General features: G+C 32.6%; 2 protein-coding genes across 14 annotated transcripts; both read right to left on the bottom strand.

The window, feature by feature from the left end:
- Nucleotides 1-5,031: 5,031 nt before the first annotated feature.
- LOC107908713 (chromatin structure-remodeling complex protein BSH) lies at nt 5,032-11,283 on the bottom strand. Of its 12 annotated transcripts, none has more exons than XR_001687098.2 (13): nt 11,133-11,283; nt 10,737-10,816; nt 10,550-10,638; nt 10,165-10,259; nt 9,965-10,036; nt 9,815-9,862; nt 9,583-9,666; nt 9,385-9,423; nt 9,144-9,295; nt 8,954-9,016; nt 6,944-7,095; nt 5,792-5,871; nt 5,358-5,384 (listed from the first exon to the last, which is right to left on the bottom strand). XR_001687098.2 is itself a non-coding variant. In XM_016835966.2 (13 exons), exons 2-12 carry the CDS (start codon nt 10,784-10,786, stop codon nt 5,838-5,840), a joined length of 753 nt encoding a protein of 250 aa, XP_016691455.1. In that variant the 5' UTR covers nt 10,787-10,816; nt 11,133-11,283; the 3' UTR covers nt 5,358-5,384; nt 5,792-5,837. The 12 variants fall into 12 exon arrangements, 11 of the variants coding, with proteins under 11 accessions (XP_040956741.1, XP_040956740.1, XP_040956739.1 ...); XM_016835966.2 differs by having other exon boundaries at nt 6,944-7,039; nt 9,213-9,295; XM_016835964.2 differs by having other exon boundaries at nt 6,944-7,039.
- Nucleotides 11,284-13,834: 2,551 nt separating this feature from the next.
- On the bottom strand, nt 13,835-17,590 carry LOC107908715 (heat stress transcription factor A-3). 2 transcript variants are annotated; one of them, XR_005918196.1, is made up of 3 exons: nt 16,690-17,590; nt 14,262-15,943; nt 13,835-14,128 (listed from the first exon to the last, which is right to left on the bottom strand). XR_005918196.1 is itself a non-coding variant. In XM_016835971.2 (2 exons), exons 1-2 carry the CDS (start codon nt 17,014-17,016, stop codon nt 14,822-14,824), a joined length of 1,449 nt encoding a protein of 482 aa, XP_016691460.2. In that variant the 5' UTR covers nt 17,017-17,590; the 3' UTR covers nt 13,835-14,821. The 2 variants fall into 2 exon arrangements, 1 of the variants encoding a protein (XP_016691460.2); XM_016835971.2 differs by having other exon boundaries at nt 13,835-15,943.
- Between the last annotated feature and the right edge of the window lie 470 nt (nt 17,591-18,060).

The raw sequence follows: 18,060 nt of genomic DNA on the forward strand, positions 1-18,060 counted from the left end.
TAGTTTAAACCCACAAAACAAATTTTCCAATGGCTTTGACTTTTGACCTTCATGTTTAAGCCATGTTCCTCTTCTATTCCAAGATTTTGCACAGGAAAGTGGAAACCACTTTTTTCCTCTCATATCCCTTGTCTCCATTGAAAACATTGATGTCTTCCCCTCCAAAGAAGAGGGGTTCATCATGGTCCCAAAATCCTTTTGCTTATCTATTTGGGTTCAACTTACTTCAAAAGTTTTTATAAATATCAGTATTTATAATTAAGTATAAATACACAAAAGGTATTATATTGTAGCGTTAAGAGCAATATACTCTTTGTGCTATTTAAATTTGAAAGTGAACAAATAAGAACAATTGAATATGACTTTAGGTTTATATTTATACACAATTTAATTCAATCAAAAATTTGTGGTTGTGCGGTTAAATATATAATTCAACCAACTAGTCGAATAATCATATAATTCAATGATATATCAATATTCTAAATAAAACAATAAATAAGTAATTATATATTCGTTATGAACCATGCAAAATATAAATAAAAGTAACTACAAATGAAATTCAACAATAAAACAATTTAAATTAGAGAAAGGGATTAAATTAAAACTAAATTAAGGATTAAGATATAAACATTAATGTAGGGAAGGGCATAATAATAAACATTTAAAATGAAAAAGGTTTAAAAAGTTATTCCCAAAATCAAAATCAAAATCAACCCTCCCAAGTAAAAGTCATATATGATATAAATGGTTAAAAAGAAGTTAATTCTTGGACTACTAGGGTTTAAGCTCAAATACCAAATAATTATTAAAATCATTTTACCACCAATTTCTTTTATTTAATTATTGTGAAGTTACACTTAAATGCCAATCTTTAAAATTACTTATTTAGGTCTTGATAAACGTTGAAAGATAAAGAAAGAGATCTTCAATTAATTTTTCCGGTTTATATGTAAAACAGCTAAAAAATAAATTAAGTCAAATTTATTAAACTCCTCCATTAATAGTTTGTCATTCATCATATTGATCGCTAAAAAACTTATAAAATTTATAAAAATTAATAAAAACTTATAAATATTACAAAAATCTAATGAATGTAATAAATTTTAATAAATTATAAAAAAATCATTTAAAATTTTACAAAAATAATAAAAAAATTATTAACAATTATTAAACATATTAAAATTTATATAAACTTATAAAAATTATAAAAAATCATAAAAGCTTGAATTGGACCGGATCGGTCGGTCGAACCAGTTAGACCAAAATGGAAAGGTGCCAATTCGGAGAATGCCATTGCTACAAGTGTCAAGGCCCAATCTCAAACCCATGGACATGATTATTTAATTTCCCTCAAGACTCAATCACGAGATCCAAATACAAGCTGTTAAAGTCAAAATTTAACTTATTTGTTCAAGACTTTATCACGAAGAAATTTTGAGAAAAAAAGTTGAAGATTCAAGACGATGAACTTCGAAGTTCAATACGGAGAGAGGATGAATTAGAAGGGACCAATTTTGTTTATGGACTTAAATTCTCAATCTATGATGACAAGTGCAAGTAGAAGATGTTAACAAGTTTAGGCATTACAATTCAAAGACTCCAATCAAGCCTACAATCCTAGCCATGTTATAATTAGTTGACTTGTGGTGCATTTTTTGAAGGCATCTAGGTATTTTCAGGTCAATATGTCTCACATCGATCAGATATTTGTCTCTTAGCTTCGCAATGGACTTTCAATCACTCGATTTCGAGTTTTGAAACTCAATATATGATCGTTTTAGTGAAGGCATGCAAGTAAAATTTTTGGACGGGATTATTACTAAAATTATAAGTTTCAAGCTTTTAATTCGAGTTTAAATCATATTGGGTCCGATTTTTAGGCTTAATTTTATTATATATAAGCCCAAGATTGTTTTTATTAGGTCTTATTATTTCATTATTTATTTATTCAGAATTTTAGATATATTGTTTACGAGTTTTGTGGCAACAAGAAAGTTTAGTTTAAAACTATTTGTTTAGATTAATTAGAGTTTCAGTTGACCTGAGAGTTTTATGTACTTAACTAGCTTATATAAAGGCCTCTTCATTGTATAAAATTCATCAAATTCGTTTAGCAAATTCTTTCTTTGAGTTAATAAAATTCTCTTTGAGTTTTTATTTTCAAAAATTTCTCTTGAGTTTTCTTCTTAGATTGTGGGGGTTATCTTCAAGCTTTTTCTTATCGAGTTTTCTTTCTTGGAAGGAAAATTAACGTCGTTTGAAGAGGGTTATGAATTTATCTAGTTTCTAAAGCTTCTTAGGACTTTTACACGCTACTTTCCATATTTTCCATTTATCTAGTTTGGTTTCTTTGTTATTTTGTTATGTTCTTGTTTAATTGTTTCTTATCTTTAATTTGGATTCCTTGTTTCTTTTTTTAATTATACGTTTTAATTGTTGTCTTTTTTAATTCTTAGATATGACTTGAATTAGTTTACATTTTAGGTTGCACCTAACTATAAATTTTCCTTGATTTGTTTAGAGCCCTAGAACAAATTCGCGACTTGAACAAACTTATAATCTTATTTCGTGTGCGTCCTTATCAACCATTAGATTGATTGACCTAGGAATTGGTGATTGAACCAATTTTTTTTAATTTTTTAGTATAAATTTTTTAATATTTTATTTAATTAAATTGGATTGATCGGTTTAACGAACAAACCAGTGGCCTAACCAGCTTGACCACCGATCTAACCATACCAAAAATACTTAATTTTGAATTATTTTTATTAATTTTATAAATTTTTCATTATCCAACTATTAACATATGTCAAAATGAAATCTTCTAATCAATGTTTTTAGAACTGAATTGATGATCGAACCAGTCAGACCATCTGTTTGTCAGTTCAATCGGTTTATCCAGTTTAACTAAATAAAATATTAAAAAATTGATTCAACCGCTCGATTCCCAGGCTAACCAATCTAATGCTTTCTTCGGTGATAAGAGTCACAAAGGCCCAACTCAAGCTCAAGAACGTAATGGGCTCAAATTACCACAAGACCCAATAACGAGGTCAAGGGCCAGACAAATGCGTTCAAAACTAAATGGAACCATTCAAGAATTTATTAGCAAGGCCTTAGATGCGTACACGAAGGAAAAAGAAAATCAAGATTCACTTTCTTGTTTTCAAGAAAATCAAGAAACCGAATCTTGGTCCAATTTTGCTGTTTGGAGCGATTTCAAGAATCAAGAAAATCAAGATTTCAAATCTTGGAAATCTTGGTCCAAGAAACCGAATCTTACAGCTAAGGCGCATTGGATCTCCGTTACGAGCATCAACAAACCAATTTCGGAAGGAAACGGACTACAAGCCCAAGTTCTTAAAGGCAAGGCCCAATAAGATGTTCCAAGCCCAATCAAGAAAGTTAAATGATACTTAGTTGAAAATCAGGCCAAATTGTCAAAGTGGCCCAATTTGTAAAATTTTAATTCTTTAAATACCTAGTTTAATTTTTAGACGTTATGATTAATGCCTATGTAAAAAAATTCAGCCCAAGCAACCCATTAAATGCCTTGGCCGAATTTTTCCCTCTAAATTTAATAATTAGGTTTTTTTTTAGTTTTCTAATAAGATTAGGAAAATAGTTAGAAGGCCTATTAATAGGCTTGGCCGGCCACCTTGTGAAAACACTTGAAGAATACATTGAAATCAGATTTGTTTTGTTGAGTGAAAATTCTCTTTGAGTTCTCCAAGAATTTTCTCTTGAATTTTCTTTAGAAGGAGTTTTAACAATCTTTTTGATTGTGGGAGCCATCTTCAGCCTTCTTCTTGCCATTGTTCTTCATTGGAGGGGAGATTAGAGCCATTTGAAGGGAGTTGTGAAATCTTTCTCGATTTCAAGGCTTCTTAGGACTTTATCTTTATTTTTCCTTGCTGTTCAATCTTTTAAATTTTCTGCTTGTGTCGATTTCATTATCTAACTTGTTTAAACTCTCTTGTTGCGTCTCCAGCCCCGTTCAACCTTCAAGAATCTATTCGGCACCAACCTTGGACAACAAGAAATGTTTTAATTTCACAAAACCCCTCTTTATTGCCGTCCAAACCCTAGATCTAATTGATTTCGTGATCTACTGAGTTTTTTTTGAAATTAACTTGCTGTTTTGTGTTCTTCTTTTCAGATTCGGCTGTTTGGAACCTATCTTAAATTCAATTCCGTGTTCTTGGCTTCCAAGAATAGTTATTCATAAGTGTTTTATTCTTGGCTGATCCTTTATTGTTTTGGGTATTTTCATTTCAGATCTAATTGATTCTAAGCTTAATTTTCTGTTTCGTTTCAGATCCAAGTGTTTAGCGTGTTCATAGGAGTTTCCCGTGACTTGACAATTCGATTTTGGTCCGCGCGCAACCTTCTATCATTCGGATTAGTACCCTTGTCGATTTTGTCTAATTAGTCCAACCGATTGATTCGATCTAGTTCATGTTTTTATAATTTTTTATAATTTTATATCAATTTTAATATTTTTAATAAGTTTTTATTCTTTTCTTATAATTTTTTTAGAATTTTTATATATTTTCATAAAATTTAAATATGCTTTATTGTTTTATAAAGTTTTTATAATTTACTAAAATCTTTTAGATTTATTATAGAGCTTATTATAGAGCTGTCATATGCTGAGCCAATAGACTTGTCTTCTAAGCTCATTTCAGTTTAAAAAATACTTAAAATTTTATTCAAGCCCAATCATTATAGATTCTAAACCTACAACTGACCTAACCCACATTAAAATTTTTAAGCATCCCACTAACAACCCTTAAGTATATAAACTTTTTCATTCGTATGAATGTATTTATTTATATTTTGGAAATCAATTAGATTTAACAAATTGCCAAGGAAATTTTAAAAATTATATAAACTATTACAAATGTTTTACTTTATAAATTATACCTCAAGGTATATGCAAATACATATGATTTTACAAACTCAGATTTAAAAAACAAAATAAAAAGCAAATTTCAAAATTTTTAAATATTTTTTTTTACAAAAGAGAAGTTGCAAATGCTAATATTTTATTAAACAGCGCTGGCTCTTTTTTCTTCTTTTCAACGATTACATTCACCCAAAATCTGTCAAAGTTTCTATTCACTGTTGAATTAAAAAAACCAGCAACAACAGATAAATGCCGCGGAAACCATAGAGAAAATATATCCACAGATCTCGAAAATTGGAGACATAGAGAGAGAAAGGAACCTCGAACGATCAGATAAAGTGAACGAAGAAACCAACAGAGCCCAACAAAGGCAGAGAATACCAAAGGAGGTTGATGTATAGGATAGTTGTTCTTTGGCAAGCTTCGAGTCTTTTACAGTCCTTTTTTGCAAACATCACCACCTCTGAATCCGGATCTTTTAGAAACACAAGAATATGTCCAATTAGCACATTACACTAAGGTAGCGTTAAAGAACTCAAATTTTTAATCAAACACATGAAAATGTAATCAAATATTTACGAATTTGAAATTTAATATAAAATCATATAACAAAAGAGATCTAAAATCCAAAATTTCAAATTCATATTGGCCAAAAAAAGTCCCCAAAATTTCTTGATTTCATGAGAAATGCATAACATAAGGGTTCCAAGTGAAAGCATCTTTATAGCGCTGTCCATCGACTTCTATGTCAAGCCTAATGGGTATTAAATTTTCAGCAGTCGGCCTTCAATTTTTGGATCAAAATTAGATAATCAAGCTTTTAATCCTAACAAAATGACACAAATCCTAAATAAAAAGAAGATTTAAGAATGAGGAGCTTACATCCTGAACTTTAGAGGGGCTTTCCATGAAGCTGACGCTGGCGGTTTCATATTGATTCACGTAACACTAACTTTCCCTCCCTAATTTTCAACCACCATAAACAGATATATTAAAGATTTTGAGACACTAAAGGTGAGTTTTGATAGGCGGTACGTTTACTTGCGGTTAGTGTAAAAACAGCGGTGGCGGTGAGATTAGATACTGTAGTGATACTGTAGCGTGAAACAAAAAGCAAACTAAACGCACCGCACCCAATTGCCCATCCAAACCCACCCTAAACCTAGGCTAGGCCATATCCAGAAGAACCCTAATTTTCGTTGTTAGCCTCTTTTGAGCTCATAAATCCAGTTCACACAGGATTTGAATTTTGAACCATATTAGCATGGATCTCGTTTTATGGCCCAAACCACAATAACGATTAAAAAGAGGCTTATACAAAAAATATACCCTAAAATTCAATTACAATTTAAAATTAAGCCCCCTATCTTTTTATTATCTATCTACACTATATCTATTATATATTAAGGGGCTGACTGAATTAGTATCACCCACCAATCTGATCTCAACTCAATTAAGAAATTTACCAAATAATATTTTTATATAAAATCTAGAAAAATATACATATAATAGGATTTGAACTCAAGATACAATGATCTTTTGTGAAATGATTTTTTTCACACACATCGTGTGCGCGTGTGTGGGTGTGTGTGCGTGCGTGCGTGCGCGCGTGCGCGTGCCTGCCTGTGCCTGCGTGTGCGTGTGCGTGTGCGTGTGCGTGTGCGTGTGTGTTGCACCTAACTAGTACCTAAACATGGAAACCGTTAACCAAGTTGACACGTCCTAAAAATTCTAAAAAAAAAAAAAGTTAGCATATACTTTAGCCTTTGAAGTTTGAACTTGGCAACTTGTACCTAATTCGTGAGTAAACTTTTTTCGGACCTAACTAGTACATTAACTTGGAAACCATTAACTAGTACTTGGCCGTTATCGTTTATAAACAGCATAAACTGCTAATAGTTCTTGAAAATGTTATCGTTTATAAACAGCATAAACTGCCTAATATAATTTATTCTCGTAACATCTAACATACTGTTGAGCAGAAAAAGAAAAGAAAGAAATAGAAATGCATTTTTACGTATTATGTCTATTTACCAGCCACTCCTTTCTTCTTTGGCTTCGAGAGCATGTACGTCCTCATTAGATAAAAGGTCAAGAACGGGTTTATAATAATCCCACTCCTTTCTTTTCCTGATGCAACAGAAAGCAAAAGGCAAACCATAAGTATTTTCTTCTTTTGAAGTTTTCTAACGAAGTAACAGAGCAAACAAATTAGTGACCAAGCAAAATGGGTGTAAACATACAGAGCGCATAAATTAAAAGCAACATGAAAATGTAATAATTGCTAGTTAGAAATATACAGTAATATTAAATGGGAAAACTTAACAAGTGCAGGAAAAGGGACACCAAAACCACTAAACCATTTACACAAAGTGAAGCTACATCAATGCTGTCAAACTGACAAAAGATTTCAATGATTTGGTTGAGAATTAGCTCTATCTCTCTTATCAATAAGACTTCTTACTAGTGTTGTTTCTAAAAATAATCAAGTTATTATCCACTGGACAAAACCAAGAAATAACACTTCACATGCAAAATTATAGAAGATCCTCTTTTAGATAAAACAATTCCATCAAATTGAGGATAATTGTATGCGTGATAGCATCTACTAGACCAGGAATATCAATGAAGCCAATTATTGCAATTGCTTAAGATACCATTTTTTAGTTTAGCCTCTAGTTAGCCTTTCTTTTGTATAGGTTATGTATTCCAATTCCTTTTTAATATGGAATACAAAAAATAGTGCACAAAGAATGAAATTCTCCCGATGGCTCTATCATAGATAAATAAGAAAAAAAAATCTCCAAATCAAATCCATTACTTCATTTACTTAACCTTAACTCAAGTGAAAAGGGGGCAAAACCCTTGTTTTTTGCTAATTTAGTCAAAATCAAGTCTGACGAGAATAATATTTTACGAAAAGCAATTCATGTATTTTCAAACCAACCCATGTCTTATCTATTATTTGATTGACTAATCCTTTTTATTGTAATGGGTGAAGGGTCAAATGTTTTGGTAATTCCTCATGGGTGGATGAACCAAGATAATTTAAAATCAGAGTTCTAGATTTTTTATAATCCCTCACTGAAATAATGTCTCGAGATTTGCAGCAATAACTAGCTATATCTACTGTACACCCATTAACTAGTGTCTTCTGCTAAGGATTAAATTGAAATGCTTTATCCCTAGGAGATATGATATATAATGGAGGACTTAGTTTGACAGTTTTGACAAGGTGGATGTCTTTTAAATCTTTTAATGATTTCAAGAACCTTAAAGGAAATGCAATGCGTAAGCATGAGTGTACAACTCAGTAGAGAGATGAAGTTGAGAAAAAGTGATGTTCCATTGAATCAAGATAATTTTGGATCAAAGTTCTACATTTATTTTCAAACCAATCTTTTCCTATCCGTTAAATGGTCGGCCCGAGTCACAGCATAGTTTCACTTAGACATGGAGCTGTCGAGCAATTTACAAATTATGACAGCATAACTTTGGGTTTGGCAGCCTAAAATTGAATATGGATATGGATTTAAACTTTATAAACTTTGATTCTTTTGATTTAAAATTTATGAATTAGAAGTTCTCAGTTTTAATGAATCTATACTTAAGTTCAATCAATATTTCAACTAATCTTAAATTTGTGATGTTTTCTAAATTCTAATATGGAAACAAGTAAAGAGTCCTGCTTGTGTCTTTTAAATGTACTTGATACAATAAGTATTTTGAAATCTTAGATGGACCTTTTAAATTTGACCCAAACCTAAATAAAACCATTTCCGAACAAAGCATTTGGATTTATGGAAACAAGTAAATAGTCCTGCTTGTGTCTTTTAAATGTACTTGATACAATTAAGTATTTTGAAATCTTAGATGGACCTTTTAAATTTGACCCAAACCTAAACAAAACCATTTCCGAACAAAGCATTTGGATTTTGAAATCCAAATCCCAACCCATAAAATACAAGTTTCTAAATTGACCATAACAATTTTTCAAGGCTCAATAGGGAAAATTATTCAGCATGAGATTTACATGGAGCGTACCGGACAACACTTGATCCAAAACTGAATAACTTCATCAAGTCCAGTGCAGCACCACTAGCTTTACTGTGAGAGGGAAAACAGAAAGCAATGTCATCAATACATAGAACATTGAGGTCTGTCATGCTTGGACAAAATCAATGTACCCAGAAAAGAATTGGGGGGTGGCAGGAGGTGAAAAAAGCGGAAGTACCAAGCCATTCGGATAAGAAAAAAAATCCCTCCTATTTCTGACCATATTAGAAGGAAACAGCACAAAAACCTGGGAGTGAAATGTTCAGCAGCCCGACGACCCTTTTTGCTTATTCTGTTCTCCCTTGCTGTAGTTACATTTTGAATTGCAATCTAAAAAACACAACATTACAGAGATATAATAACAACCATGCCATATATGCATCAATGGCTAAGATTAAGTAGAAACACATGATAACTACCTCATAAAGTTGCTCTCTGATTGCAAAGGCAATTGCAGGCTGCATAGAGTAAAGAAATCATATAAGAAGATATGTTTTAAAGGCACAGAAACAAAATGAAACAGGCTTCAAAGAGAAATACTGTACTGTTATCAGTTTCTCATCATGTTCAGGTAAAATGAATGTTTTACAAGTATGCTTCTAAAACGAATTGCTTACCTCAACTTCAGGGTCTTCAATGCCTAAATCTTTGCAGAGAGTTCTAGCAAATTCTTCAGGATCACTATCAAAGTTGTTCAAGTCCTATAAAAAATAAAGATAACAGCATTCAAGCATCTCATTGAGAAATAATTGCATAGCTCATAAAAAGATAAATGATGAGCAAGCATGAGAAAACACAAGAACATGCATATGATAATGATATTATACAAATTCATTTTCCATTTCTTACCCATAAAAACTGATCCCTGATAACTATATGATTGACTTGAAGATCAAGCTGATGAAGTCCATGTGATGGATAAGTAGGTGTTAGAAAATCATTAAAGGAAAATGGTGATATTTATATAAATGTTGTTAGTACTTTATTTATGAAAGGCACCTTAATTGGAATGATCTTGTCACCAACATACATGTCTTGACCTTCATATGATCGAAAGGTGGCAAGCTGTGACTGAAGATAACATGCAAAGTGAAGAATAGGAGAATGGTAAGTACAACTAAAAATCAGCTTTAAAAGTGTCAATTTCTTTTCTTTTTGTTGAACATTGAAATGAGAGAAAAGAAAACAGTTAAGATGACCTGAATGGATTGAACAATTTGCGGAAGGAAACCAGGGGAAAGCTTCAAGTCTTTTACAGTCCTTTTTGCAAACATCACCACCTCTGAATCCGGATCTTTTAGAACAAATATACAAACAAAAGAACATGTGTAATTAGCAAATTACACTAAGGTAGCGTTAAAGAACTCCAATTTTTAAATAATAAATCTGAATTCCAGAAATAGTATAATCGTGCAATGAAACACATGAAAATGTAATCAAATATTTACAAATTTGAAATTTAATATAAGATCATATAACAAAAGAGATCTAAAATCCAAAATTTCAAATTCATATTGGTCAAAAAAAAAATCCCCGAAATTTCTTGATTTCATGAGAAACATATTTAATAAGGTGAATGCATACCATAAGGGTTCCAAGTGAAAGCATCTTTATAGCGCTGTCCATCGACTTCTATGTCAAGCCTAATGGGTATTAAATTTTCAGCTGTCGGCCTTCAATTTTTGGATCAAAATTAGATAATCAAGCTTTTAATCCTAAAAAAATGACACAAATCCTAAATAAAAAGAAGATTTAAGAATGAGGAGCTTACATCCTGAACTTTAGAGGGGCTTTCCATGAAGCTGACGCCGGCGATTTCATATTGATTCACGTAACACAAACTTTCCCTCCCTAATTTTCAACCACCATAAACAGATATATTAAAGATTCTGAGACTCTAAACGATTGCATTCACCCAAAATCTGTCAAACTTTCTCTTAATGGTTGAATAAAAAAAACCAGCAACAACAGAAAAATGCCGCGAAACCATGTAGAAAATAAATCCACAGATCTCGAAAATTGGAGACGTATATAGAGAAAGGAACCTCGAACGATCAGATAAAGTGAACTAAGAAACCAACAGAGCCCCGACTTCATGCTATTTACATACACACAAACAAAATACAACAAAGGCAGAGGATGTAGCAGTTTCAGCGTATTTTCTCACCTACCAAACAGCTCCAACAGAAAATCACCTAAAAGAACTCTAAGCTGCAAAAATAGAGTGCCTATGGAACGATGATGGTGGTGGCCGGTGGAGAAATTTGTGGTATTTTCTTTGTTACTGTTAGGGGTTTAGAAATTATTGGAGTGAGTCGAGGGGCAAATTTCCAAAAAAAAGCCTTATTTTTTTAAAATTTACCAAAATGGGCCCAGTATTTTATTATTTATGGGAATGGGTCATTTTTTCCGAAATCGCATCCACGTCAGCGTGATGTCAGGGGACGTGTCAGAACATCGTGTCCACGTCAGCGCGCTTTGCTTACTTCGACACAAATCGCGCTTACGATGACGCGATTTGCTGATGTGGATGAACAGTTTATGTTTTTTAGTTTGGAAAACTTTGAAAGGCCATAACTTTTCGCTCGATTGTCCGATTGAGACGATTTTTTTATTTAGAATAGCTTTTTGAGATCTACGCGCTGAGAAATGCCGAAGACGGTTTGCCGCAGTTTTCGTCGAAAAAGATCCTTTTTTGCCCTTAAATTTCAATTTTTTCGGTTTAAATTTGAATTTTGAAACATTCTAATCATCATTTTCCTTATTTATTTGAAGTAAACACCGGATTTTTTTTTACAGAATTGTTGTATTATTTTTTCTGATTTGACACGTGTATGGGATAGGTCCGATAAATCGTTAGAACGTAAGTAATATAATTAAGATAATAACAGTATTTCTATAATATATCAATTAATTAGTTTAGTTTAGTTGGTTAAGATGCTTGTTCTTTTCCCTTAGTACCTTGGTTCAAATCTTGTTGGTAATAATTTTAAATCTTTTTTGTACTTGTTGCTATTGATGTAATATTGAAGAGTTAATTGATTAAAAAATTAAATACAAGTACAAAAAGATTCAAAATTTATTTTTTCAAAATACCAAAAAAGCCCTATATTTTTAAAATTTATCGAAACGGGCTCGGTGTTTTATTTTTTTGAGCGTTGGGTGCTGTTCACGTGCGGGCCGAAATCGCTTTCCTGACACGTACCCTGACATCGCGCTGACGTGGATGCGATTTCCCGGAAAAAGGACCATTCCGGTAAATAATTAAAAAATAGGCCCATTTCGGTAATTTTTTTAAAAAAAATGGCTTTTATTGGTAAATTGCCCTTAGTCGAGTGGAGACTTTTTTGGTTTTTTTTAAATTTTATTTGATGTTTGCAAATAATCATTAACCAAAGCAATTAATTAATTAAAAGGAGAATTAATTAATTAATTAATAATTTAGTTAGTTTTAATATTACAGTACCAAATTGATTGATAGATAAATTTTTTTTGATAATTTATTTAATTGATATTAATGTTTTGAAATTTAAAATTTCAATAATAAAAACATAAATTTAAAATTTTAATAATAAAAACATAAATTTAAAATTTTTTAAAGGGGTAAACATGTATAATTTGAATTTTTTAATTCATTATTTTAGTTTATGTCGTTTTTTTCAAGCAACTTATAAGTTGGGTGACCACAATGAAAATGTAAATATAATGTGGCGTGTCTAGTTCACTAACGTTAAAAATTTAATGTTTGGGTGACTAAAATGAAAGTACTTTAAAAGTTAGATGACGAAATTGTAAAAATTTCATTTTAAGTAACCAAAATAGAAACGCCTTAAAAGTTGGATGACTAACTAGGTAGTTTACCTTTTTGTAAAAAAGTCTTGTCGTTAATTTATTTACATTCCAACTTTGTTTGGTTGGTTAATATAATAACATGGGAATAAGTTTTTTCAGTACATCATTACTAAAATGAATGTAATAACATCATTGCTCTAAAATGGTTCATAATAAAATTGGCCACTAATATTTGTATATTTTGTCAAAATACCTCTAATTGTATTTTTAAGCTATTTTTACCATTAACCTTTGTTCTTTTTTCAATCTGCTTTTTCTAACAAATTTAATAAATAAATTCAAGGTTTCAAATTTCCTTTTCTTTCAAAAGGTTTCAACTTTTCATACATTTGTTTATAGAGAAGTTTTTCTACTAAGTTAATTTTTTAAGATAATTACGTTTATTTTATTTAAATTAAGAGTTATTTTAAAAAAATTTAATGTATTATTTATTTATTTATCATTTTTCACATGCAAATTATCTTATTGGATTATCTAAGTAATAAATTATATCTCATTAAAAATATTCCACACATGACATCATCCCCATTAATTTTTTTAACGGTATTTTCATTAAATCTGTTAGAAAAAGCAGTTTGAAAACAGGAACAAAGGTTGATGGTCAAAAAATGCTCAAAAATACAATTAGGATCATTTTGACAAAATATACAAACATTAGTGGCTAAATTTGTCATTAAACCAATTTTCATTAGGAAAAATGTTTAAACAAGTAAACTAAGAGTTACTTCTTGAAATGTTAATTTCCCTAATGAGAAAAAAAAACTAAAATAATTTTATCATGATTTGTTTAAAAAAATAAAGTTTATTTTATAAATATATATATATATATATTTGAATAATGTCACTCTTGAAAACATAAAAATTGGAAGAAGGGAAAAGCTGGTATAAGAAGTTTAGCATGTCAACAAGTGTAAAATTTGTTATCCAAGTTAGGGAAAGATCACTTAACTGGTGCAATACATATTGACATCGAACCAGAAAGAAATATAGTCGAACACATACATATGCCTCTGGATATTAGTTATGAAAAATTCAAATGAAATTATCTCAAAATTCATGGTACAGCGGAAGAGACATGGCTATAATGATTGATGAAAGGTATGATTGGCCTTAAGACCAGACCAACACTCTTTACTTCCTACATAACGTGCAAGATATCTGTAGAGGCAGAAAAAATTGCTGAAATCACCAATTTTGTTGGAGATCCTTCGTAATCGGTTAACCCCTCTTGACGTTGTTTGTTGCTGCTCCGCCAACCTGCATCGATAGGAGATATGCTACGAGGGTTTTAACACCAAGTCACAAATGCACCTGCATACAGCAAAACGGCCATTCATCAAATTTCTATAAGAACTACACTACTTCCTGAGGCTGCTGAATTCGCGGTGTTATTTTTGGGAATATCATATAGATGTGTTCGAGACGTGTATGCTGAATTATTTACTTTAGGAAGAATGAAGTCTGGATAACAAGGTGAGTTCTGTGCCGAATTGTCCAAGTATCTTCAGATTAGAATTTCGACATCTATCTAACTTTGGTCTGCAATCAAATAACAAGCTATTTAAAATGAGTTTACAAGAACATATATGCCAACAGATGCGGTAAACCCTGCACTGATTATGTTGTCAATCAATGTCGTTCTCTGACTGGATGTCGCATGCCAACTGCTAAGAATATGGCAACAAGTTGAATGGATGTATAATACTTCAACTCAACCTGCAATTTCATAACTCAACACACACCGGTGAGTGTAAAACCTGCAATTTCAAGTGAAACCCATCATATAGGACAGCAACAGAAATTTTCAGTTCACAAGGGTTTGCTTATAATTGAAATTACGAATAGAAAGGAACAGAAACCTGTAATGACATAATATTAGATAAAGAAAAACGGCACTCAATTAGTATGCTCATAAATCAATTGTCCAATCAATCATTCATCCTAGTAAATGAAGATTAACTATGATCCACAAGGGTATCATCATCTGCCGAAGCAAATGAACCCTTATGGATCCATTTTCTTAGACCTATTAGCTTCTGACTGGCCACCTTGATTCTCAGTATGGGGATTGTCGAAAGGATATCCCTCAGTCGGCCATTTATCAGCACCTGAATCTTCTGCTGCTTGCAAAAATCCCAGATCCCAGACATCAGATAACTCACCAGTTACCCCCAACTCGGGAATGTCATAGGTTTCAAGATTACCCCACAACTCGTTCCTAGAACTAGGCATACCAACAGTAGCATCAAAATCCATGCTCCATGCATCCTGTTTAGAAACGCTCTCACTGATAGGAGATGAGAAATATGGGGTGCTTTTCTGCTTCACTAAATCCTCTGGGGAAGATATAAAATACCCTGGATTAACCACTTGTTCCGAACCGATTACATTCTTCCCTTTCAGATCTTGGATTCCCATGCCTGATGTACCTTCTCCTACCAGCTCTGGGGTTCCAAGAAATCCATGTGCAGTCGCCAACTCATCAGATACAACTACTTCATCATCAACTGGAAATGGAAAGCCTTCAGAACCTAAATCGATTTCTGCTACACCCTTGGGTAGATAATCTGGAGATTTTTCAACAGAAGTCGGAATTATATCTGGGGCTGAAGGGGATATAGCAATGTCTCTCCAATCAAGTTTGGAGTACTTCACAATCTGGCCTTCAGCAGGTGTTTCTGAATCTATCAATTCAACCAGCTGGTGCTTTACAAACTTCCTCCGCATCCTCGAAGAACCGATTTCTCCCTGTTCCTTTTTTTGTCTAAGGCGTGCCAAGAAAGCCGGATTCTGGAATAACTTGGCTAAGAAAGAAACCATTTGCTTCTGCCTTTGTTCAGCTGATTGAAGCCTCTGATTCACTACTTCGACATGCCGAGCCGTACCCTGCTGCTCCTGCTGCAGTTCCACTACTTCCTGCATTAACATGCTCTTCTCCTTCCTTAACCTTTCTATGTCACCTTCCACTCCAGACCTCCCTGCTTCAGTAGAAGATCCAAAATAGTTACCAATCTGTTGCGATTGAGGTGACTTACGCCTCTGAATATTCTTCAAAAGATGCCTCTTCCCTCGCTGAAAAGCCTCGTTTGCAAATTCCCACTTATCAGTATCGATTTTGCGAAATCCCTGAAAACAGTACACAAGATGATTCAAGAATAAATGGGGGAAACGGGATTGTTCACGAAAACAAAAACATCAAAGGGTATGATTCACATAGGATTTTTCAGGAGGAGCCAAATTGCACTATATAGATCATCTTCATAACATCAGCTTTCTAAAAGAAAGAGAGAGAAATTAAGAAAGAGTTAGAAAAAGACAGTAGCAAAATAACAAAGATTCCACTAGAACCCAAATTTCTACCTGCTTTAGGATGGAACTCCCAAGTCCAGCAGTGATTCAGCAAATGAAGCTGACCTCGAAGAAGCTTAACCAAACTTTTTAATAATTTCCACAAATAACGATTCACTTATGCAACATACATCCAAGTTTACAGATAAGTCTTACATTTGATCACAACACTAATAAATACATTAGCTTTACACAAGCTCAAAGGAACAAAATACGACAAAACCATAAGATTTGTACATACAAATTCAACATAGGAAATACAATTAACCCTTTTCTCCGATTACAAAATCTTTGTACAAAAGTTCGATAATTAGAATATTACAACCAATGTGTACAAATCGGGCTTCTACAATTACAGGTTCCAGTTTACAGATTAAGCCTTAAAAAAATAAATACGGAAAACAAAAACAAGCAAACAAACAAACAATCAAAGAAAGAAAGAAAGAGAAACAAAAGTTACAAAACCAAATGCCATCAGCGATATTTTTTTTTTATGTAGGCTGTACTATTGCAATAATACCCACATAAGTATTGAGCTGACGAACAAAGCTGGAGAAATTGTTGTGCTTGAAATTCCGAGGAAGTATGAACTTAGAGAATTCGACCGGGTCCCAAACCACGAAGCTCTGTCCCGTCGGACCCCAAGAGATGATCGGATCCAACGACGTGTCCTCCACCAAATCGAACGTTTTCGACAAAAATGGCGGCACTGGGTTCCCATGAAGAATTTCCAAAGGCTGAGGCACGCCACTTGAAAACGTTTCCAGTTCCATTAATGAGGAAGGGAAGGTCGACGTTTGGGGTAGGTTTGGAAGGGAATTCGGAGAGCGTTTTTCTTCGTCTGGATTCATTTCGTTTTTTTAAGATAATGAAGAAGGTTTTGGAAAGAGATCCTGGGTTTCAATTCCAAGGTTCGATAAAAATGAAAAAAAAAAATTGGGGTGGAAGGGGGGTTTTGAAGGGTTTAAGCCGACAAACTGTTGCTCCAAAGGAAAAAAAATCTTTGAAGGCGGTGAGTGAAACTGGAGGTTCAACGGCCAGGGTCAAGTTAATTGTTGGTGATTTGTACGTGGAAGTTTTATAACCCATTTGTTATGGCATCGCTGCCAAAAGAAAAAGAAATTAAAAAAAAAATCAGAAAGAAAAGAAGTGCCGACCAAAGTTTGGGTTGTTTCCAGGGAATTACTTCGTCTGGGTTTTGTTTGAAGGATTAAAAAAAAAAAATCTGTGTGGTTGGTTAACTGGTCGGGACGAAGCAAATGGGGTCCACTGTTAGGGAAGATAATTTTGTTTCTGAACTGGGTTTGGGCTGGCGTTGATGATTTGAACTAGATTGTTGATTTTCTGGATGGTCAAAATACTTGGAGACGAAGCTAAGTCCAACAGGCCAATGAAACGAGTGGATTTTTCGTTTGGAACTGCAACAACTGGGGACATGTCTTGTCGTTCAGATTTTGGACCAATCATATTTTTTATTAGTATTTCAGTATTTATTGTGCACGTGATTCTTTTCTTGAATGTTTTTATGAATTTTCTATTTTCTAGACTTCATTTCTGTTCCTAACCCTATGGGTTGAAAGAAAGATCTAAGAAGAGAGAAATAAATCCCCTTTGTTGTATTTTATGAAACCAGCAGTCAGCAACTGTTTAATTTTAAAAGGGAGACAACATATTTCATCAAAACAATCTGCAGGCTATTTAAAAAATTTTCAATAATTACTTGATAATTAGAACAAAGATTTAAAAAATAATTTTTTGTACCAACAATGTAATGGTCAACCCTATGTATGTTTTTTTCACTTATATTTTATACAATACATGTTATATTAGGTATAAAAAATTATTTTTTAGGTACCGTGTACCAAATGGTCGAAACCCATTTTCATTTTTTTTTT

This window comes from Gossypium hirsutum, chromosome D09 (genome assembly GCF_007990345.1).
Source record: "Gossypium hirsutum isolate 1008001.06 chromosome D09, Gossypium_hirsutum_v2.1, whole genome shotgun sequence".
Taxonomy (NCBI): Eukaryota; Viridiplantae; Streptophyta; class Magnoliopsida; order Malvales; family Malvaceae; genus Gossypium; species Gossypium hirsutum.

Coding starts and splice junctions, on each gene's coding strand:
- LOC107908713 (XM_016835962.2), bottom strand. CDS start 10,786: ATGAAATCGCCGGCGTCAGCTTCATGGAAAGCCCCTCTAAAGTTCAGG. Junction 9,424..9,582: donor TTGAAGACCCTGAAGTTGAG/GTAAGCAATTCG, acceptor TACTCTATGCAG/CCTGCAATTGCCTTTGCAAT. Junction 7,096..8,953: donor TTTGGATCAAGTGTTGTCCG/GTACGCTCCATG, acceptor TTACTTCGTTAG/AAAACTTCAAAAGAAGAAAA.
- LOC107908715 (XM_016835971.2), bottom strand. CDS start 17,016: ATGAATCCAGACGAAGAAAAACGCTCTCCGAATTCCCTTCCAAACCTA. Junction 15,944..16,689: donor TTCGTCAGCTCAATACTTAT/GTGGGTATTATT, acceptor TACTGTTTTCAG/GGATTTCGCAAAATCGATAC.